Source organism: Pseudophryne corroboree, chromosome 9 (genome assembly GCF_028390025.1).
Source record: "Pseudophryne corroboree isolate aPseCor3 chromosome 9, aPseCor3.hap2, whole genome shotgun sequence".
NCBI classification, from domain to species: domain Eukaryota; kingdom Metazoa; phylum Chordata; class Amphibia; order Anura; family Myobatrachidae; genus Pseudophryne; species Pseudophryne corroboree.
Genome location: NC_086452.1, coordinates 154669848 through 154692929, shown reverse-complemented (window position 1 = coordinate 154692929; position 23082 = coordinate 154669848). Strand labels below are relative to the sequence as shown.

Genomic DNA, 23082 nt, shown 5'->3' with positions numbered 1-23082 from the left:
GGGTTAACACTCTTATTAGAATGGATGACCACATACTTTTGGGCAAGTAACGTATGCCTCATGTGTGGGTCTCTTTCCATGTCTTTAATAAATGCTGCTCTGTGGAGTGTTATTTCTGTGATCTAATTCTTTCCAGATAAAGTTGAGCATTGCACTGTCGTGTGTTTGTGTGTGTGTGTGTGTGTGTGTGTGTGTGTGTGTGTGTGTGTGTGTATATTATATACAATTAATTAGTTTATATCCTTCTATACTTACTGCAGGACTCTCAGATTGTGGTCGATTGTTTTAAATCTGGCTTTGAGCCCCCTGGGGATTTCCCCTTTGAAGATTACAGTCAACATATTTACAGAACTGTTTCCGATGGCACCATAAGTACTCCAAAGCCAGAAGTAGTAAGAATTGACCCCAAAATAACCATGGGCAAGGCCAAGGGCAAGCTGTGGCTGTTTGGAAAGAAACCCAAGGTAAGAATATGTAGCATGAAATGTCTCCCTGCCTTAGTAGTGTTTACACTGTTTCTTTTATTACAGGCAAGTGATTCTCCTGTTAGTTTTGTGCTTAGCTCTTTATGACTGTGGGGCAGATGTATTACGCCTGAAGAAGTGATAAAGCAGTGTTAAGTGCAAGGTGATAACGCATCAGCCAATCGGCTCCTAACTGTAAATTTACATATTGGAGCTGATTGGCTGGTGTGTTATCACCTTGCACTTATCACTGCTTTATCACTTCTCCAGGCTTAATACATCTGCCCCTGTGTTACATAGAAACATAGAATTTGAAGGCAGGTAAGAACCACTTGGCCCATTTAGTCTGCCTATGTCCACACTAGGGGTCATTTTTGGGGAGCCAATTAACCTACCAGTATATTTTTGGAGTGTGGGAGGAAACTGGAGTACCCAGAGGAAACCCACACAAGTTTAGCGTTAGCCTGGATTTGTACAGCAGCATAATGTTATCAGTCACTTCATAATTTGCCATCACATATGCTTAAGCAAATAGTTGTCCACATTAACTCTTAAATACAGCTGTCCCTCTATTGTTAGAATCATTATGAAAATAGCCTGGCTGCCCAACCCCATTCCAGTTCAGGGTTGTACTAGGTCAGAGGTTCTCAAACTCTGTCCTCGGGAGCCCACACAGTGCATGTTTTGCAGGTAACCCAGCAGGTGCACAGGTGTATTAATTACTCACTGACACATTTTAAAAGGTCCACAGGTGGAGCTAATTATTTCACTTGCGATTCTGTGAGGAGACCTGCAAAACATGTACTGTGTGGGCCCCCGAGGACCGAGTTTGAGAACCTCTGTACTAGGTGGTGAGGCTGTTCTGCTTTGGGCACCTTGCATTGGGAAGACAGCAGGTTCTGAGAATATTAAGGTATCTTCTAGATCAGGGTTCCTCAGAATACCATTTACAGGTCATGTTTGTAAAGCTTATCTATACGAGAACGTAACTGAGTGGCTGTGTTCATTAGACTAATTAATAGAGAAACCTCCACTGTTGTGACCAAGAGTAGATACAGGTGTTATGAGAAAACAAGTGTGTGCCATCTATTAAGCACACTGCAATACCATTGGTAATGGAGCATACCCTTCAGTAGTGTCATCAAGTGGACTGCAGAGTCTTGCTGTTGGTCACTGAAGAGCACGTACACTCTGGGCATTGATACTTGTGAATGACTGTGTATGATAGAACTAAGTATTGTTCCTGAACTTACTGAAGAGTTTATACTTTAGAATACTTACAGTATGTAGTATGCTGGCTTCACCATGGTGATAGAAATGTTACCAAAGTTCAATAGTATATGTCTGGGTGTCTATAGGGGGGTTTGTGGGTAAGTGAATGACTTTATGTTCCTAGAAAAACATAAATTATATGCTCTGTACCCATGGAGAGGCATGTGACACACTTGTGAATAATAAAACACATGGTTAGCCTTAGATGACTTTGATGTGGGTTTTATTATTTTTATGTAGTGGGCAAGACATTTTACCTTTCTAACAAATCAACAGATGTCAGGTGATTTTTATTATTGGTGTCAAATCAGTATTATTGATTTGGGGCTTTTTAAAGATTGGCGATTCAACAGGGGATTAAAACGGAGGTTAATTTGATACTCTGTTACTCCCCTTTGGGAAAATTTTTATGTCTTTATGATCTGAATTGCTATAAAAAAGAGAAGAAAAAAACAATATTTCTTGCAAGATCTAAAAAACAAAACAAAAAAAACACACCCAAGTAACGCATTGTACGACAGGAGATGCAAACGAAAGTACTTTCTTTGATAGTCCTTTCAAAGTTTAAGGAAGTTGTGTAATTATAGCAAAAAGCAGAACCTATCTCAGACTATAATTTCTTGTATTTTAGAGAAAATAAAGATGTTTGCAGTCCGAGCACTGGCTTCTCCTCAGCTTAGTCCAATGAAGATGAACGTTATCTTCTGATCACAAAAGCTTATTGATAGAGATAATGCTTCTTCAGAATGTTTGTCTGGATTTTCCTGTTGGTTAGTTGGTTTTGGCCATAGTTTCTTACAGGAGAGGAGGAGAACTTGGAACATATCCACTTTTGCTTGGCACTGTTTGCTTTACTCCTACTGATCTTTTATTATATTTTAAATATTAAAAAATAATAATCTTGCTTTGGCTTCAATCCAAGTTCAGGAGAATATTTATCATTTGTGCATCCTGTGATAATTCTTTGTTCTAGCTAATGTGGGTATATTATCATTGCACCCAAAAAGTTTATGCAGATGGTTCACCTGTGCCCAAAAGATTTTCTCTGCGTTAAATCCTAAATCTTGTCTGGAAGATTGCTGGTGTTGGGTGTGCTTCCATTTGTCCAGAAAGCCTTAACTTCTATTCGCTGCCATTCGCCCAACATTATATTATTCGAGGTCCAAGCAGAGTACTATTTGCTGCAAGTGACTAATATTCAGATCATATCGGTTTTGAACAAAGATTGTCCCATTGTAAAACCTGTTTTGTAGTTTTCACATGGTTGCTTTACTCTGTGAAATACAGTATTGTGACTATCATGTGAGGTGGAAACAGTGTTTGGAAGCTGTGTGAGTGCTAAGATGAGGAGAGAAGCAAGTCTGCTATACTTCTGTGCAAGAGTCGGGGACTTGGTTAATCTGCTACTTGAAGTAACTTTATATATAAGCAGATAGCTGCATCAGTTACCTGGTTCTAGGCAGACTCTTGGGTTGGTGGTAGCAGTAACTACTGTTGATGTTTTGTTTATATTAATCTTGAGGGGTCAGAAGGCTGTAGAATGACAACTCGAGACATTTTATAGCTCATATGCATTTATGTATCCTAATGTTAGACAAATTCCCCTACATGTCCGCCACCTGGAGCATATGAATGCATTGGTACTCATTACACCTACTGTGTAAGTGAGGTGAACGTATGCAGACAAAGGCAGTCTTCTTTCAGAGGCCTGAGGAGAGCTGTAAGTCTATCTATACCTGCAGTGTGTAGTGTGATCTTCAAGGAATGCACTTTCCGTGTGTCCAGGCTGAATCCACGGATTCTCTATTCGGTGTATACAATAATTCTCACAATAAATTGTAAACAATAAAATATTGTACTAAAAATCCGTCCACTCAGCCTGGTTACAAATACATTTCTCCATAACAACGTTTTCACTTTTGCTGCCAAATGCCAGTGTTGTCTACAGTAGGGTGAGTAACTGAAAAGGGAAACCACACATTATCACGTCTCCTAGGAGGTGGCGTGTTAGGTGTACGTGTACAGGTTGTCCAGCAAATTCCTGGCATGTTGCCACTTATTATTTATGCTTTCTTACCTCTAAAATATATGGTGACAAAAAGGGTTTAATGATCTAAGTATCACATCTGTATGGTACGACCTTAACATCTGAAGTGTTTGCAGTGATGTGCATGGACCCTCTTCTCTGTATAGCCGGTGCTAGTCCGGACCTGTGTGCTATCAAGATGCAGTGGGCTTGCTGTGTGTTATGCCTTTTTAGTTTCCTCATTAAATGTAGTTTAAATCTCCACTGTTTTAGTAATATTGATACTCACTCACTCCAGGGCAGGATGTGAGTTAATCACATGACTCCCTCATCTAGTCCTCAGCCAAGCATGTTGTGTCGCAATCCAGTACCCTGAGCCATCTCAAACATAAAGAACCAATAAAGCTGGTTGTGATAGGAGTTGGGAATTCCTGTTATAATGCCACCAGAATATATAATTATCACTGAAATGTCAGACTGCACTTTTATAAGCCTCACATTTTTTATTTTATTTTTTACCTTAAATTGTATTTGGATGTGTCATGTAATGATACAGATTCCTAAGCTAGTAATATTGGGGGGGCAGATGTACTACGTCTTGGAGAGTGATGAAGTGGAGAGAGAGAATATTAGCTCCTGTCGTTTTTTCAAACACAGCCTGTAACATGGTAGTTAGGAGTTGATTTGCTGGTACTTTAACTCTCTCCACTTTCACCCCCCCAAGGCTTAGTACATATGCTCCATTGTCCTTCTTTTCTCTAACGTCCTAAGTGGATGCTGGGAACTCCGTAAGGACCATGGGGAATAGCGGCTCTGCAGGAGACTGGGCACAACTAAAGAAAGCTTTAGGACTACCTAGTGTGCACTGGCTCCTCCCTCTATGACCCTCCTCCAGACCTCAGTTAGAATTTTGTGCCTGGCCGAGCTGGATGCACACTAGGGGCTCTCCTGAGCTCTTAGAAAGAAAGTAATATTTAGGTTTTTTATTTTCAGTGAGTTCTGCTGGCAACAGACTCACTGCTACGAGGGACCTAGGGGAGAGAAGCGAACCTACCTGCTTGCAGCTAGCTTGGGCTTCTAGGCTACTGGACACCATTAGCTCCAGAGGGATCGAACACAGGCCCAGCCTCGGTCGTCCGGAGCCGCGCCGCCGTCCCCCTAGCAGAGCCAGAAGCAAGAAGACGTTCCTGGAAATCGGCGGCAGAAGACTTCGGTCTTCATTAAGGTAGCGCACAGCACTGCAGCTGTGCGCCATTGCTCCCCAGGCACACCACATACTCCGGTCACTGATGGGTGCAGGGCGCTGGGGGGGGCGCCCTGGGCTGCAATATAAGTACCTTACTTGGCAAATTAACACATAATATAGCCTTTAAGACTATATATGTGTAAAATCCCCTGCCATAACTGTATAAAAAAAGCGGGAGAAGCCCGCCGGAAAAGGGGCTATCTCCCTCAGCACACTGGCGCCAATTTTCCTCACAGCTCCGCTGGAAGGATCGCTCCCCAGGCTCTCCCCTGCAGTTCCAGACTACATAGTGTAAAAAAGAGGGGGGCACTAAATGTAGGCGCAATCTGTGATATATAAGCAGCTATAAGGGGTAAAATCACTGTGTAGTGTGTATCCCTGTTTTATATAGCGCTCTGGTGTGTGCTGGCATACTCTCTCTCTGTCTCCCCAAAGGGCTTTGTGGGGTCCTGTCCTCAGTCAGAGCATTCCCTGTGTGTGTGCGGTGTGTCGGTACGGCTGTGTCGACATGTTTGATGAGGAGGCTTATGTGGAGGCGGAGCAGGTGCCGATAAATGTGATGTCACCCCCTGCGGGGTCGACACCTGAGTGGATGGATATGTGGAAGCAATTACGCGACAGTGTCAACTCCTTACATAAAAGGTTTGACGACATATCAGATGTGGGACAGCCGGCTTCTCAGCCCGTGCCTGCCCAGACGTCTCAAAAGCCATCAGGGGCTCTAAAACGCCCGCTACCTCAGATGGCAGACACAGATGTCGACACAGATACTGACTCCAGTGTCGACGATGATGAGACTAGTGTACATTCCAATAGAGCCACACGTTACATGATTACGGCAATGAAAACTGTGTTGCACATTTCTGATATTACCCCAGGTACCACAAAAAAGGGTATTATGTTTGGGGAGAAAAAACTAGCAGTGGTTTTTCCCCCTTCTGATGAATTAAATGAAGTGTGTGAAGAAGCGTGGGCTTCCCCCGATAAGAAACTAGTAATTTCTAAAAAGTTACTAATGGCGTACCCTTTCCCGCCAGAGGATAGGTCACGTTGGGAGACATCCCCTAGGGTAGATAAAGCGCTCACACGCCTGTCAAAGAAGGTGGCACTACCGTCTCCGGACACGGCCGCCCTAAAGGAGCCTGCTGATAGGAAGCAGGAGGCTATCCTGAAGTCTGTTTATACACACTCCGGTATTATACTGAGACCAGCTATTGCTTCATCATGGATGTGCAGTGCTGCAGCTGCGTGGTCAGATTCCATGTCAGAAAATATTGATACCTTAGACAGGGACACTATATTGCTAACCATAGAGCATATTAAAGACGCAGTCTTATACATGAGAGATGCACAGAGGGATATTTGCCGGCTGGCATCTAAAACAAGTGCAATGTCCATTTCTGCCAGGAGGGGTTTATGGACTCGGCAGTGGACAGGAGATGCAGATTCTAAAAGGCACATGGAAGTTTTGCCTTACAAGGGTGAGTTGTTGTTTGGGGATGGTCTCTCGGACCTCGTTTTCACAGCGACAGCTGGGAAGTCAGCATTTTTACCCCATGTTCCCTCACAGCCAAAGAAAGCACCGTATTATCAGGTACAGTCCTTTCGGCCCCAGAAAGGCAAGCGGGTTAAAGGCGCGTCCTTTCTGCCCAGAGGTAGAGGAAAAAAGCTGCAGCATACAGCCAGTTCCCAGGAACAAAAGCCCTCCCCCGCTTCCTCTAAGTCCACCGCATGACGCTGGGGCTCCACAGGCGGAGCCAGGTACGGTGGGGGCCCGTCTCAAGAACTTCAGCGACCAGTGGGCTCGCTCACGGTTGGATCCCTGGATTCTACAAGTAGTATCTCAGGGGTACAAGCTGGAATTCGAGACGTCTCCCCCTCGCCGTTTCCTCAAATCTGCCTTGCCAACAGCTCCCCCGGACAGGGAGGCATTGCTGGAGGCAATTCACAAGCTGTATTCGCAGCAGGTGATAGTCAAGGTACCCCTCCTTCAACAAGGAAGGGGTTACTATTCAACAATGTTTGTGGTACCGAAACCGGATGGTTCGGTGAGACCCATTTTAAATTTGAAATCCTTGAACACCTATATAAAAAGGTTCAAGTTCAAGATGGAATCGCTCAGGGCGGTTATTTCAAGCCTGGAGGAAGGGTATTACATGGTATCACTGGACATCAAGGATGCTTACCTACATGTCCCCATTTACCTTCCTCACCAGGAGTACCTCAGATTTGTGGTACAGGACTGTCATTACCAATTCCAGACGTTGCCGTTTGGTCTGTTCACAGCACCGAGGGTATTTACCAAGGTAATGGCCGAAATTATGATACTCCTTCGAAAAAAGGGAGTTTTAATTATCCCATACTTGGACGATCTCCATATAAAGGCGAGGTCCAGGGAGCAGTTGTTGGTCGGGGTAGCACTATCTCGGGAGGTGCTACAACAGCACGGTTGGATTCTGAATATTCCAAAGTCACATCTGGTTCCTACGACACGTCTACTGTTTCTGGGGATGGTTCTGGACACAGGAGAAAGCCAAGGAGTTGTCATCTCTAGTCAGAGATCTCCTGAAACCAAAACAGGTCTCGGTGCATCACTGCACGCGAGTCCTGGGAAAAATGGTAGCTTCCTACGAAGCAATTCCATTCGGCAGGTTCCATGCAAGAATCTTTCAGTGGGATCTGTTGGACAAGTGGTCCGGATCCCATCTTCAGATGCATCGGCTGATAACCCTGTCTCCAAGGACCAGGGTGTCTCTGCTGTGGTGGCTGCAGAGTGCTCATCTTCTAGAGGGCCGCAGATTCTGCATACAGGACTGGGTCCTGGTGACCACGGATGCCAGCCTTCGAGGCTGGGGGGCAGTCACACAGGGAAGAAACTTCCAAGGGCTATGGTCAAGCCAGGAGATTTCCCTACACATAAATATTCTGGAACTAAGGGCCATCTACAATGCCCTAAGTCAGGCAAGACCCCTGCTTCAAAACCAGCCGGTACTGATCCAGTCAGACAACATCACGGCGGTCGCCCATGTAAACCGACAGGGCGGCACGAGAAGCAGGACGGCGATGGCAGAAGCCACAAGGATTCTCCGATGGGCGGAAAATCACGTGTTAGCACTGTCAGCAGTGTTCATTCCGGGAGTGGACAACTGGGAAGCAGACTTCCTCAGCAGGCACGACCTCCACCCGGGAGAGTGGGGACTTCATCCAGAAGTCTTTCAGCTGATTGTAAATCGCTGGGAACGGCCACAGGTGGACATGATGGCGTACCGCCTCAACAAAAAGCTAGAAAGATATTGCGCCAGGTCGAGAGAACCTCAGGCAATAGCTGTGGACGCTCTGGTGACACCGTGGGTGTACCAGTCGGTTTATGTGTTCCCTCCTCTTCCTCTCATACCCAAGGTACTGAGGATAATAAGACGAAGAGGAGTAAGAACTATACTCATTGTTCCGGATTGGCCAAGAAGAGCTTGGTACCTAGAACTTCAAGAAATGATCTCAGAGGACCCATGGCCTCTGCCGCTCAGACAGGACCTGCTGCAGCAGGGGCCCTGTCTGTTCCAAGACTTACCGCGGCTGCGTTTGACGGCATGGCGGTTGAACGCCGGATCCTGAAGGAAAAGGGCATTCCGGAGGAAGCTGATTAAAGCTAGGAAAGAAGTGACCGCAAACCATTATCACCGCATATGGCGAAAATATGTTGCGTGGTGTGAGGCCAGGAAGGCCCCAACTGAGGAATTTCAGCTGGGCCGTTTTCTGCACTTCCTACAGTCAGGGGTGACTATGGGCCTAAAATTGGGTTCCATTAAGGTCCAGATTTCGGCTCTATCGATTTTCTTCCAGAAAGAACTGGCTTCACTATCTGAAGTTCAGACATTTGTTAAGGGAGTGCTGCATATTCAGCCCCCTTTTGTGCCCCCAGTGGCACCTTGGGATCTCAACGTGGTGTTGAATTTCCTAAAGTCACATTGGTTTGAACCACTTAAAACCGTGGATTTAAAATATCTCACGTGGAAAGTGGTCATGCTGTTGGCCTTGACTTCGGCCAGGCGTGTGTCAGAATTGGCGGCTTTATCATGTAAAAGCCCTTATCTGATTTTCCATATGGATAGGGCGGAATTGAGGACTCGTCCCCAATTTCTCCCAAAAGGTGGTTTCAGCTTTTCATTTGAACCAGCCTATTGTGGTGCCTGCGGCTACTCGTGACTTGGAGGATTCCAAGTTGCTGGACGTAGTCCGGGCCCTAAAAATCTATGTTTCCAGGACAGCTGGAGTCAGAAAGACTGACTCGCTATTTATCCTGCATGCACCCAACAAGTTGGGTGCGCCTGCTTCAAAGCAGACTATTGCTCGCTGGATCTGTAGCACGATTCAAGTTGCACATTCTGCGGCTGGACTGCCGCATCCTAAATCTGTAAAAGCCCATTCCACGAGGAAGGTGGGCTCTTCTTGGGCGGCTGCCAGAGGGGTCTCGGCTTTACAACTTTGCCGAGCTGCTACTTGGTCAGGGGCAAACACATTTGCTAAATTCTACAAGTTTGATACCCTGGCTGAGGAGGACCTAGAGTTCGCTCATTCGGTGCTGCAGAGTCATCCGCACTCTCCCGCCCGTTTGGGAGCTTTGGTATAATCCCCATGGTCCTTACGGAGTTCCCAGCATCCACTTAGGACGTTAGAGAAAATAAGATTTTACTCACCGGTAAATCTATTTCTCGTAGTCCGTAGTGGATGCTGGGCGCCCGTCCCAAGTGCGGATTGTCTGCAATACTTGTATATAGTTATTGCCTAACTAAAGGGTTATTGTTGAGCCATCTGTTGAGCGGCTTAGTTATATTTCATACTGTTAACTGGGTATAGTATCACGAGTTATACGGTGTGATTGGTGTGGCTGGTATGAGTCTTTCTTACCCGGGATTCAAAATCCTTTCCTTATTGTGTCAGCTCTTCTGGGCACAGTATCCTAACTGAGGTCTGGAGGAGGGGCATAGAGGGAGGAGCCAGTGCACACCAGGTAGTCCTAAAGCTTTCTTTAGTTGTGCCCAGTCTCCTGCGGAGCCGCTATTCCCCATGATCCTTACGGAGTTCCCAGCATCCACTACGGACTACGAGAAATAGATTTACCGGTGAGTAAAATCTTATTTTTTCCCAATTCTTTATCCATATCTGGAATAATACTAATCACAATAGTGCCTGTTAATGCTCCTGAGAGCCAATTGGGGGCTCATACAGAAAATCATTAGAAAGGGCAGGGTGTATCGCAGCATACACTTTACTGGGGCTTTCTTTCACTGTATTGGAACAAAAATGTGCACTATCTTTCAGTAACTTGCCATTTCTTTCTGCTGCTGGGGAACGGTTCAGTGGTCATTAAGGATGGTAAGCAAAGTGTGCTGGTCTGTGTCCCATCATGCAAACTGAACGTCGCTGCTTGATACCTTGTCTGTTTCATTCTATGAATCCTGTGGCGCTCAAGGTGATGTGATCACAGCTTGAAAGATCCATCTCTCCCCAGTCATTAGATCTGGAGCACCATGGCCTGAGTCACCGATCTATCCTGTCTGCTTGTGTGGATTTAGTTTTGCTGTGAAAGTCTAATGTATAGAAACAAGCTAGATTATTATATTATAAAGTCTACAATTTTAATATGTTTGTGTAAGGCTGTAATGATGTCTTATGTATTACTATGATCTTATCGTATGTTTGCTTTTGTGTGCAAGTATGTCAAAGCTTCCTGGGTGCTATCTGTAAAGGTGGCAAATTAGAAGCTGCTTTGTTGTGTAACGGACTCTACACACCTTACGACTTATTTAAAGAAACTGGAGTACATTGTAATATGGGCAGATGGTCTGCAATGCTGATTAAAGGCCAAATAAAACCTATAAATGAGCAAATATCTGTATTTATAGGCCAGTGTATACCCTCCATATCCACTGTATCAGCGGCTCGGGTGTATGCAGGCTTTGCGAGTTGGGAATTTTTTTGCAGAACATCTGGGTGGAATAGACTATCTCTGATTTCTGCAATAATTAATTATATTTTAAAGCCACTAGGAATCACACTTTCAAATATTATATACCCTTTTTCTATTCAGGCGGCTTTTGGTACTGAGTGAATTGAGAACTGCTGCGGAGTTATGTCTAAATTAAATGATTATCCTTGAAATAGAAATATTAGGGTATACTCCAGTCTGTAACAATGCTGCATGTTATCCTCCTTGGTTACCATTTATATGCTCTCTATCTCATAGCACTTTCACTACAAATGGCAGAGAGAATCCAGGGTACAACAGGGTACAGAAATCTGCTTTACTAAGTTCTGCAGTTCTGCCAAGCATTCACCTTTCCACAGATATTAAATGATGCACTCCTGTAGATGGGAGTACTCCTCAGATGGCTCTGCAAGAAAGCTCTGATGACTGTAAATCTGAAGCTAGAAAACACTAGGTGATACAATTAGTTGGAGTTTATTTTAAATATGTGCTGTCAGATCTTCTGTAGTTTAATGAAAATTAAGTGTTAAGTCGATCAGTATTTTATAACCAGCCAAAGCTGAGGGGTTTTGTATCCTTGACATAAACTTGGGATAACTAAAGGTCCATACACACTTAACGATAAAATAAGCGACGTCGCTCATTATATCGTTAAGTGTGTATGCCGCCAGCGACGACCGATGCGCGGCCCCGCGGGTCGGCAACGATCGTCGCTGTCGGCAGGGCATGCATGAAGGATGTGGACTGTCGTCCACGACCTTCATGCAGGGCTGGCGGGGGCGTGACTTCACTGAGCGATATGAGCGGTCATATCGCTCAGTGCGTACAGGCGGCCGCCGACCGGCCGGCCCGGGAGGGGGAAACGTTAGACGATGTCGCTCACAGAGCGACATCGTCTAATGTGTATGGGCCTTAAGGGCTTGTCCCAGACATTACAACAGCAAACTTCTGCAGAATATTTCCAAACAAAGACAAACAGAGGTGACTCCTCACATCAGGCACAACTGTCATTTTCTCTATCGTCCTAAGTGGATGCTGGGGTTCCTGAAAGGACCATGGGGAATAGCGGCTCCGCAGGAGACAGGGCACAAAAAAGTAAAGCTTTACTAGGTCAGGTGGTGTGCACTGGCTCCTCCCCCTATGACCCTCCTCCAGACTCCAGTTAGATTTTGTGCCCGAACGAGAAGGGTGCAATCTAGGTGGCTCTCCTAAAGAGCTGCTTAGAGAAAGTTTAGTTTAGGTTTTTTTCTTTACAGTGAGTCCTGCTGGCAACAGGATCACTGCAACGTGGGACTTAGGGGGAAAGTAGTAAACTCACCTGCATGCAGAGTGGATTTGCTGCTTGGCTACTGGACACCATTAGCTCCAGAGGGATCGAACACAGGCCCAGCCGTGGAGTCCGGTCCCGGAGCCGCGCCGCCGACCCCCTTGCAGATGCTGAAGCGTGAAGAGGTCCGGAAACCGGCGGCTGAAGACTCCTCAGTCTTCATAAGGTAGCGCACAGCACTGCAGCTGTGCGCCATTTTCCTCTCAGCACACTTCACTGGGCAGTCACTGAGGGTGCAGAGCGCTGGGGGGGGGCGCTCTGAGAGGCAAATATAAACCTTATACAAGGCTAAAAATACCTCACATATAGCCCATAGGGGCTATATGGAGATATTTAACCCCTGCCTGACTGGAAAAATAGCGGGAGAAGAACCCGCCGAAAAAGGGGCGGGGCCTATCTCCTCAGCACACGGCGCCATTTTCTGTCACAGCTCCGCTGGTCAGAACGGCTCCCAGGTCTCTCCCCTGCACTGCACTACAGAAACAGGGTAAAACAGAGAGGGGGGGCACATTAATGGCTATATATATATATATTAAAGCAGCTATAAGGGAGCACTTAATATAAGGATATCCCTTGTATATATAGCGCTTTGTGGTGTGTGCTGGCAGACTCTCCCTCTGTCTCCCCAAAAGGGCTAGTGGGTCCTGTCTTCATTAGAGCATTCCCTGTGAGTTTGCGGTGTGTGTCGGTACGTGGTGTCGACATGTATGAGGACGATATTGGTGTGGAGGCGGAGCAATTGCCAAATATGCAGATGTCACCCCCCAGGGGGTCGACACCAGAATGGATGCCTTTATTTGTGGAATTACGTGATGGTTTATCTTCCCTTAAACAGTCAGTTGAGGACATGAGGCGGCCGGACAATCAATTAATGCCTGTCCAGGCGCCTCAAACACCGTCAGGGGCTGTAAAACGCCCTTTGCCTCAGTCGGTCGACACAGACCCAGACACGGGCACTGATTCCAGTGACGACGGTAGAAATTCAAACGTATTTTCCAGTAGGGCCACACGTTATATGATTTTGGCAATGAAGGAGACGTTACATTTAGCTGATACTACAGATACCGTAAAACAGGGTATTATGTATGGTGTGAAAAAACTACAAACAGTTTTTCCTGAATCAGAAGAATTAAATGACGTGTGTGATGAAGCGTGGGTTGCTCCTGATAAAAAGTTGATAATTTCAAAAAAGTTATTGGCATTATACCCTTTCCCGCCAGAGGTTAGGGCGCGCTGGGAAACACCCCCTAAGGTGGACAAGGCGCTCACACGCTTATCCAAACAAGTGGCGTTACCCTCTCCTGAGACGGCCGCACTTAAGGATCCATCAGATAGAAAGATGGAAGTTATTCAAAAGAATATATACACACATGCAGGTGTTATACTACGACCAGCTATAGCAACTGCCTGGATGTGCAGTGCTGGAGTAGTTTGGTCAGAATCCCTGATTGAAAATATTGATACCCTAGATAGGGACAATGTTTTACTGTCGTTAGAACAAATAAAGGATGCATTTATCTATATGCGTGATGCACAGAGGGATATTTGCACACTGGCATCTCGGGTGAGTGCTATGTCCATTTCAGCCAGAAGAGCCTTATGGACACGACAGTGGACAGGCGATGCGGATTCAAAACGTCACATGGAGGTTTTGCCGTATAAAGGGGAGGAGTTATTTGGAGTTGGTCTATCAGACTTGGTGGCCACGGCTACTGCCGGGAAATCCACTTTTTTACCTCAAGTCACTCCCCAACAGAGAAAGGCACCGACCTTTCAACCGCAGCCTTTTCGCTCCTACAAAAATAAGAGAGCAAAGGGCTTGTCGTACCTGCCACGAGGCAGAGGAAGAGGGAAGAGACACCAACAGGCAGCTCCTTCCCAGGAACAGAAGCCCTCCCCGGCTCCTGCAAAAACCTCAGCATGACGCTGGGGCCTCTCAAGCGGACTCGGGGACAGTGGGGGGCCGTCTCAAAAATTACAGCGCGCAGTGGGCTCACTCGCAGGTAGACCCCTGGATCCTGCAGATAATATCTCAGGGGTACAGGTTGGAATTAGAGACGGATCCTCCTCATCGTTTCCTGAAGTCTGCCTTACCAACCGTCTCTTCCGAAAGGGAGAGGGTGTTGGAAGCCATTCACAAGCTGTACGCTCAGCAGGTGATAGTCAAAGTACCCCTATTACAACAAGGAAAGGGGTATTATTCCACTCTATTTGTGGTACCGAAGCCGGATGGCTCGGTAAGGCCTATTCTAAATCTGAAGTCCTTGAACCTCTACATAAAAAAGTTCAAGTTCAAGATGGAGTCACTCAGAGCAGTGATAGCGAACCTGGAAGAAGGGGACTTTATGGTATCCTTGGACATCAAGGATGCGTATCTACACGTTCCGATTTACCCCGCACACCAGGGGTACCTCAGGTTCATTGTTCAAAACTGTCACTATCAGTTTCAGACGCTGCCGTTCGGATTGTCCACGGCGCCTCGGGTCTTTACCAAGGTAATGGCCGAGATGATGATTCTTCTTCGAAGAAAAGGCGTATTAGTTATCCCATACTTGGACGATCTCCTAATAAGGGCAAGGTCCAGAGAACAGCTGGAGACAGCTTTAGCACTATCTCAAGAGGTGCTAAGACAACACGGGTGGATTCTGAATATTCCAAAATCCCATTTAATCCCGACAACTCGTCTGCTGTTCCTAGGAATGATTCTGGACACGGTTCAGAAAAAGGTTTTCCTTCCAGAGGAAAAAGCCAAGGAGTTATCCGATCTGGTCAGGAACCTCCTAAAACCAGGAAAAGTGTCAGTACATCAATGCACAAGAGTCCTGGGAAAAATGGTGGCTTCTTACGAAGCAATTCCATTCGGCAGATTCCATGCAAGAATATTCCAAAGGGATCTGTTGGACAAATGGTCAGGGTCGCATCTGCAGATGCACCTGCGAATAACCCTGTCACCAAAGACAAGGGTGTCACTTCTGTGGTGGTTGCAGAAGGCTCACCTATTAGAAGGCCGCAGATTCGGCATTCAGGATTGGATCCTGGTGACCACGGACGCCAGCCTGAGAGGCTGGGGAGCAGTCACACAAGGAAGAAACTTCCAGGGAGTATGGACGAGTCTGGAAAAGTCTCTTCACATAAACATTCTGGAACTAAGAGCAATCTACAATGCTCTAAGCCAGGCGGAACTTCTCCTGCAAGGAAAGCCGGTGTTGATTCAGTCGGACAACATCACGGCGGTCGCCCATGTAAACAGGCAGGGCGGCACAAGAAGCAGGAGTGCAATGGCAGAAGCTGCCAAGATTCTTCGCTGGGCGGAGAATCACGTGATAGCACTGTCAGCAGTGTTCATCCCGGGCGTGGACAACTGGGAAGCAGACTTCCTCAGCAGACACGATCTTCATCCGGGAGAGTGGGGTCTACATCCAGAAGTCTTCAACATGTTAATAGACCGTTGGGAAAGACCAATTGTAGACATGATGGCGTCTCGCCTCAACAAGAAACTGGACAAATATTGCGCCAGGTCAAGAGATCCACAGGCAATAGCTGTGGACGCACTGGTAACTCCTTGGGTGTACCAGTCAGTGTATGTGTTTCCTCCTCTGCCGCTCATACCAAAGGTATTGAAGATCATACGGCAAAGAAGAGTAAGAACAATACTAGTGGTTCCGGATTGGCCGAGAAGGACTTGGTATCCGGAACTTCAAGAGATGCTCACGGACGAACCGTGGCCTCTACCTCTGAGAAGGGACCTGCTACAGCAGGGTCCCTGTCTTTTTCAAGACTTACCGCGGCTGCGTTTGACGGCATGGCGGTTGAACGCCAGATCCTAAAAGGGAAAGGCATTCCAGAAGAAGTCATTCCTACCTTGATTAAGGCACGGAAGGAAGTCACCGTGAAACATTATCACCGCATTTGGCGAAAATATGTAGCGTGGTGCGAGGATCGGAGGGTTCCGACGGAGGAATTCCAACTGGGTCGTTTCCTACATTTCCTGCAATCAGGATTATCTATGGGTCTCAAATTGGGATCCATTAAGGTTCAAATTTCGGCCCTGTCAATATTCTTCCAAAAAGAATTGGCCTCTGTCCCTGAGGTCCAGACTTTTGTCAAGGGAGTACTGCATATACAGCCTCCTGTGGTGCCTCCGGTGGCACCGTGGGATCTAAATGTAGTTTTAGATTTCCTCAAATCCCATTGGTTTGAACCATTGAAAAAGGTGGATTTGAAATATCTCACATTGAAAGTGACTATGTTACTAGCCCTGGCCTCTGCCAGGAGAGTATCTGAATTGGCGGCTTTATCTTATAAAAGTCCTTATCTAATCTTCCATTCGGATAGGGCAGAACTGCGGACTCGTCCGCATTTTCTCCCTAAAGTGGTATCAGCATTTCATCTGAACCAACCTATTGGGGTGCCTGCGGCCACTAGCGACTTGGAGGACTCCAAGTTGTTGGACGTTGTCAGAGCCTTAAAAATATACATTGCAAGGACGGCTGGAGTCAGAAAATCTGACTCGCTGTTTATATTGTATGCACCCAACAAGTTGGGCGCACCTGCTTCTAAGCAGTCGATTGCTCGTTGGATTTGTAACACAATTCAACTTGCACATTCTGTGGCAGGCCTGCCACAGCCTAAAACTGTAAAAGCCCACTCCACAAGGAAGGTGGGCTCATCTTGGGCGGCTGCCCGAGGGGTCTCGGCATTACAACTCTGCCGAGCAGCTACGTGGTCGGGGGAGAACACGTTTGTAAAATTTTACAAATTTGATACCCTGGCAAAGGAGGACCTGGAGTTCTCTCATTCGGTGCTGCAGAGTCATCCGCACTCTCCCGCCCGTTTGGGAGCTTTGGTATAATCCCCATGGTCCTTTCAGGAACCCCAGCATCCACTTAGGACGATAGAGAAAATAAGAATTTACTTACCGATAATTCTATTTCTCGGAGTCCGTAGTGGATGCTGGGCGCCCATCCCAAGTGCGGATTATCTGCAATACTTGTACATAGTTATTGTTAACTAATTCGGGTTATTGTTAAGGAGCCATCTTTAAGAGGCCCTTTCTGTTGTCATACTGTTAACTGGGTTTAGATCACAAGTTGTACGGTGTGATTGGTGTGGCTGGTATGAGTCTTACCCGGGATTCAAAATGCCTCCCTTATTGTGTATGCTCGTCCGGGCACAGTACCTAACTGGAGTCTGGAGGAGGGTCATAGGGGGAGGAGCCAGTGCACACCACCTGACCTAGTAAAGCTTTACTTTTTTGTGCCCTGTCTCCTGCGGAGCCGCTATTCCCCATGGTCCTTTCAGGAACCCCAGCATCCACTACGGACTCCGAGAAATAGAATTATCGGTAAGTAAATTCTTATTTTTATGCGTCTTGGCCGAATCCCATTGTCCTTGTTTTTGCTGCTGAATCTCTGTAGTTAAAGCCAGCTGATGCTCTGTATAATTCTGGGTGGTTTGTGTAGCTGTCATGAGCAGATTCATCCTTTTACGTGTTATAAACTATGGTATTGTGTGATTGTAGTGGAATTTTATAATTCCAGATGTTAACTTTTATCAGGCCAATAGTCCAGTCTTATGGGCCCCATACACTACAGCGACATGTTGGACCCTCATGTCTTATTAGATTTTCCTTGAACCGCCCGGCAGCCTCCTGGGCGGCAGGATTGCATAGGGTACATCGTATGTGGTCCTTTAGCATATGATGTATCTTATGTGATCCTAGCTATGCGGTGGGAGCCGAGAAATCATGAGTGCAGCACTAATGAACTTGCTCACGGGACCGCGCAATGGATTGGATGTAAAACGCATCCAATTTGCCACTTTCCATCCGATTTTTCGGCCCGAAAGGTCGAAAACTGATTAAATCGGTCATTATCGTTGTAGTGTATGGGGCCCTGAAATGTGGGGCTCAATATTTTGACTGTTGAGCATTCTTCACTTTGTACAATAATTATACATCTGACATAATGAAATTGTTCAGTCCTTTTTTTTTGCTGTATCATCCCATTCTCCCGAGCTTGTAAGTGAACAGCCTGTATGGTACAGCATTGGGACAGTGTGTGTTCTGCTGATCAGCCGTGTGTTTTGTTTGCAGTTCCATTCAGTGTGCCTCTATCTGGCGTCGCTTTCCATTCCTCTTGTTCACTTGTTCTCTCCTCCACACAGGGCCCAGCTTTAGAAGATTTTAGTCACCTTCCCCCAGAGCAAAGACGTAAGAAACTTCAGCAAAGAATTGATGAGCTAAGTCGAGAGCTTCAGAAGGAGACTGATCAAAAGTAGGTGACCTTGTGTCTTCTATAGCTCCCCTGGTCTACCTTCCTAAGTTTCATTATCGAGGGAATACTGCTGACAGTAGCAGTGTGTATATATAGAGGTTTAAAGATGCCACAATCTTTCAGGTTTCTGTAGAACATTGAGGTAAGACCCCATGGAGTTTATTCAATTCAGCGACAGTTGAATAGCGCCGGGAGTTGGCTCCCGTCGCTATTCAATTCAGCTCAAGTTAAGTCGGCGAAGGCCCGTTCTCGCAGACTTAACAGTTTGAATTGTCGGGAGAACGGGCATTCTCCGACTTAACTCCCCGCCGCGATGCTGATTCCCGTCAGAATCAGCCTTACGCCGGCCGCGCGGCAGCACTTTTGTCCGATTTCCTCTCCCATCCCCCGGGGTGAGAGAAGAATTCCCGACAGCTATTCAACTGTCGCGGAATTGAATCGACCCCCATGAGCTTTCTTTCTTTCTTTCTTTCTTTCTTTCTTTCTTTCTTTCTTTCTTTCTTTCTTTCTTTCTTTCTTTCTTTCTTTCTTTCTTTCTTTCTTTCTTTCTTTCTTTCTTTCTTTCTTTCTTTCTTTCTTTCTTTCTTTCTTTCTGTTTTGTGACTTCAGTAATATGAGTAACTGTTGTGGTGCGACTTCAGCCACGCAATCTCCTGCTACTCAAATGTGACTGATAGCATTCCAGTGGCTTCAGAATATGGCTTCTGCTGCAGTCTCTCCTATTTAACTTTTACATTTTTTTTCTTTTTTCAATCACTGTACAATAGTTGTGTTGTTGCGTTAACTAACATGGATCACAGTATTTTAATGTTTTATACAATTCATTAAGGCTTGTTTGAGATACTATAAAATAAGCACGTTCATAAGTAAATGTAATAGGGTACGAGAAGCCGGATGTGCGGGACTTCATTCGAGAATGTCCGTATTTTAAAGCAGCAATAATTTTCAAGGCAAATCCAACCTGATATTAAAAAATGCGCTCTTTAAAATATGGGCATTCTCGCACAGTCTCGCACTTCCAGATTTGTGCACTCTGTTATATGTACCCCGATGTGTGACTCCTCGCATTACATTTCTGTGTTAAGTCTTGCATAAACCACATACCAAACTGTGTTCTGGTGAACCAAATTTTAAGAATTCACTTCAGATATACAGTGATATCGCTGTTCATATTCTGAAATTTAAAGCCATCAATTAGATAGGAGCATTACCATTACCTAGGAGATGGCAAGCAGATTTCTCGGCACACCACTACTGCAGTGCATGTGTGAATCAGAGGTGGGTGCCATGTTGTCCCCTCACACTTGAAAATAATATATATATATATATATATATATATATATTTATTTATTGGGTGTGTCTCTACATACAGATATATATATATATATATATATATATCTGTATGTATGTGTGGTTGAGCTTTCGTTCGAATGTGTTCATATCTAATTTTTATGGTTTTCCTAAATACAAGCATTACAGGACACAAGAAGGAGACAACTGTACTAATATGACCCTTTTGTCTTGCCATAGAGAGGCCCTGAATAAAATGAAAGATGTCTATGAGAAAAATCCACAGATGGGAGACCCCAGCAGCTTGCAACCAAAAATAGCGGAAACTATGAGTAACATTGAAAGGCTTCGGATGGAAATTCATAAAAATGAGGTCACCAAAATATGTTGCATATACAGTATATCTATGTCTCTGTCTGTGTCTCTCTCTCTCTCTCTCTCTCTCTCTCTCTCTCTCATATATAAATGAACATACAGCTACTTCTCCTAGTTCCAACGTTTCAATATAATGGCATACTTTAGTCAGAACCTTCATTAGTCAGCAATGGGCTCCCTCATCCAGAACTTGGTGGTGGGATTTGTAGGCGGTAAGCTGGACCCAGGAGTTGAGGTCATCCTCTTGCACTCCTGTTATCATAGCAACCCACTACATTCTACTTGAAAAGCGTGCACAGTTTCTAGGAATATCACATAATGAAAAAACCCATAAATACATCATTTGAAAAGTCTTCTTACTAGTAGAACAAAGAACAACTTCCTGTTCCTGCGCAGTAAAGTAATAAAGCTATAACAATGTGTCTCCCTAACTGTTTATCTAGCTATATATAATGTATGTGTGTGTGTATATATATATATATATATATGTATATATATGTATATATATGTATATATATATATATATGTATATATATGTATATATGTATATATGTATATATGTATATATATATATATATATATATATATATATGTATATATATATATATATGTATATATATATATATATATGTGTATATATATGTATATATATGTATATATATATATATATATATATATATATATATATATATATATATATATATATATATATATATATATATATACACATATATATACACAGGTTGAGTATCCCTTATCCAAAATGCTTGGGACCAGAGGTATTTTGGATATTGGATTTTTCCGTATTTTGGAATAATTGCATACCATAATGAGATATCATGGTGATGGGACCTAAGTCTAAGCACAGAATGTATTTATTTTTCATATACACCTTATACACACAGCCTGAAGGTAAATTTAGCCAATATTTTTTATATCTTTGTGCATTAAACAAAGTGTGTCTACATTCACACAATTCCTTTGTTTCATATACACCTTATACACACAGCCTGAAGGTCATTTAATACAATATTATTAATAACTTTGTGTATTAAACAAAGCTTGTGTACATTGAGCCATCAGAAAACAAAGGTTTCACTATCTCACTTTCACTCAAAAAAGTCTATTTCGGAATATTCCGTATTTCGGAATATTTGGATATGGAATACTCAACCTGTGTGTGTGTGTGTGTGTGTGTGTGTGTGTGTGTGTGTGTATATATATATATATATATATATATATTTATTTCTCTAACGTCCTAAGTGGATGCTGGGGACTCCGTAAGGACCATGGGGAATAGCGGCTCCGCAGGAGACTGGGCACAAAAGTAAAAGCTTTAGGACTACCTGGTGTGCACTGGCTCCTCCCCCTATGACCCTCCTCCAAGCCTCAGTTAGATTTTTGTGCCCGAACGAGAAGGGTGCACACTAGGTGGCTCTCCTGAGCTGCATAGTGAAAAGTTTAGTTTTAGGTTTTTTATTTTCAGTGAGACCTGCTGGCAACAGGCTCACTGCACCAAGGGACTAAGGGGAGAAGAAGCGAACTCACCTGCGTGCAGAGTGGATTGGGCTTCTTAGGCTACTGGACATTAGCTCCAGAGGGACGATCACAGGCCCAGCCATGGATGGGTCCCAGAGCCGCGCCGCCGGCCCCCTTACAGAGCCAGAAGACTGAAGAGGTCCGGGAAATCGGCGGCAGAAGATGTCCTGTCTTCAATAAGGTAGCGCACAGCACCGCAGCTGTGCGCCATTGCTCTCAGCACACTTCACACTCCGGTCACTGAGGGTGCAGGGCGCTGGGGGGGGGCGCCCTGAGACGCAATAAAAATACCTTAGATGGCTAAAAATACATCACATATAGCTCCTGGGCTATATGGATGTATTTAACCCCTGCCAGTTTTTCCTTAAAAAAGCAGGAGAAAGGCAGCCGAAAAGGGGGCGGAGCCTATCTCCTCAGCACACAAGCGCCATTTTCCCTCACAGCTCCGTTGGAGGGAAGCTCCCTGGCTCTCCCCTGCAGTCCTGCACTACAGAAACAGGGTAAAACAAGAGAGGGGGGGGCACTAAATTTGGCAGATTAATAATACAGCAGCTATATAAGGGAAAAACACTTATAGAAGGTTATCCCTGTATATATATAGCGCTCTGGTGTGTGCTGGCAAACTCTCCCTCTGTCTCCCCAAAGGGCTAGTGGGGTCCTGTCCTCTATCAGAGCATTCCCTGTGTGTGTGCTGTGTGTCGGTACGTTGTGTCGACATGTATGAGGAGGAAAATGGTATGGAGGCGGAGCAATTGCCTGTAATAGTGATGTCACCCCCTAGGGAGTCGACACCTGACTGGATGGTCGTATGGAAGGAATTACGTGATAGCGTCAGCACTTTACAAAAGACTGTTGACGACATGAGACAGCCGGAAAAACAGTTAATACCTGTCCAGGCGTCTCAAACACCGTCAGGGGCTCTAAAGCGCCCGTTACCTCAGATGGTCGACACAGACCCAGACACGGACACTGACTCCAGTGTCGACGGTGAGGAAACAAACGTATTTTCCAGTAGGGCCACACGTTATATGATCACGGCAATGAAGGAGGTTTTGAACATTTCTGATACTACAAGTACCACAAAAAAGGGTGTTATGTGGGGTGTGAAAAAACAACCCGTAGTTATTCCTGAATCAGATGAATTAAATGAGGTGTGTGATGAAGCGTGGGTTCCCCCCGATAAAAAACTGCTAATTTCTAAAAAATTATTGGCATTATACCCTTTCCCGCCAGAGGTTAGGGCGCGTTGGGAAACACCCCCTAGGGTAGATAAGGCGCTCAC

At 45.2% G+C, this 23082-nt stretch overlaps 1 protein-coding gene across 3 annotated transcripts in view; it reads left to right on the top strand.

Moving 5' to 3' along the window:
- The window catches only part of FNBP1L (formin binding protein 1 like), a 261673-nt gene that overhangs the window by 203505 nt on the left and 35086 nt on the right, over positions 1–23082 (top strand). For 2 of the 3 annotated variants that reach the window (XM_063939867.1, XM_063939866.1), the window contains exons 9-12: positions 261–464; positions 10367–10381; positions 18487–18596; positions 20127–20259. In XM_063939867.1, coding sequence (XP_063795937.1) covers positions 261–464; positions 10367–10381; positions 18487–18596; positions 20127–20259 — 462 coding nt within the window. The remainder of the gene's footprint in view (positions 1–260; positions 465–10366; positions 10382–18486; positions 18597–20126; positions 20260–23082) is intronic. The other variant, XM_063939868.1, reaches the window with a different exon arrangement.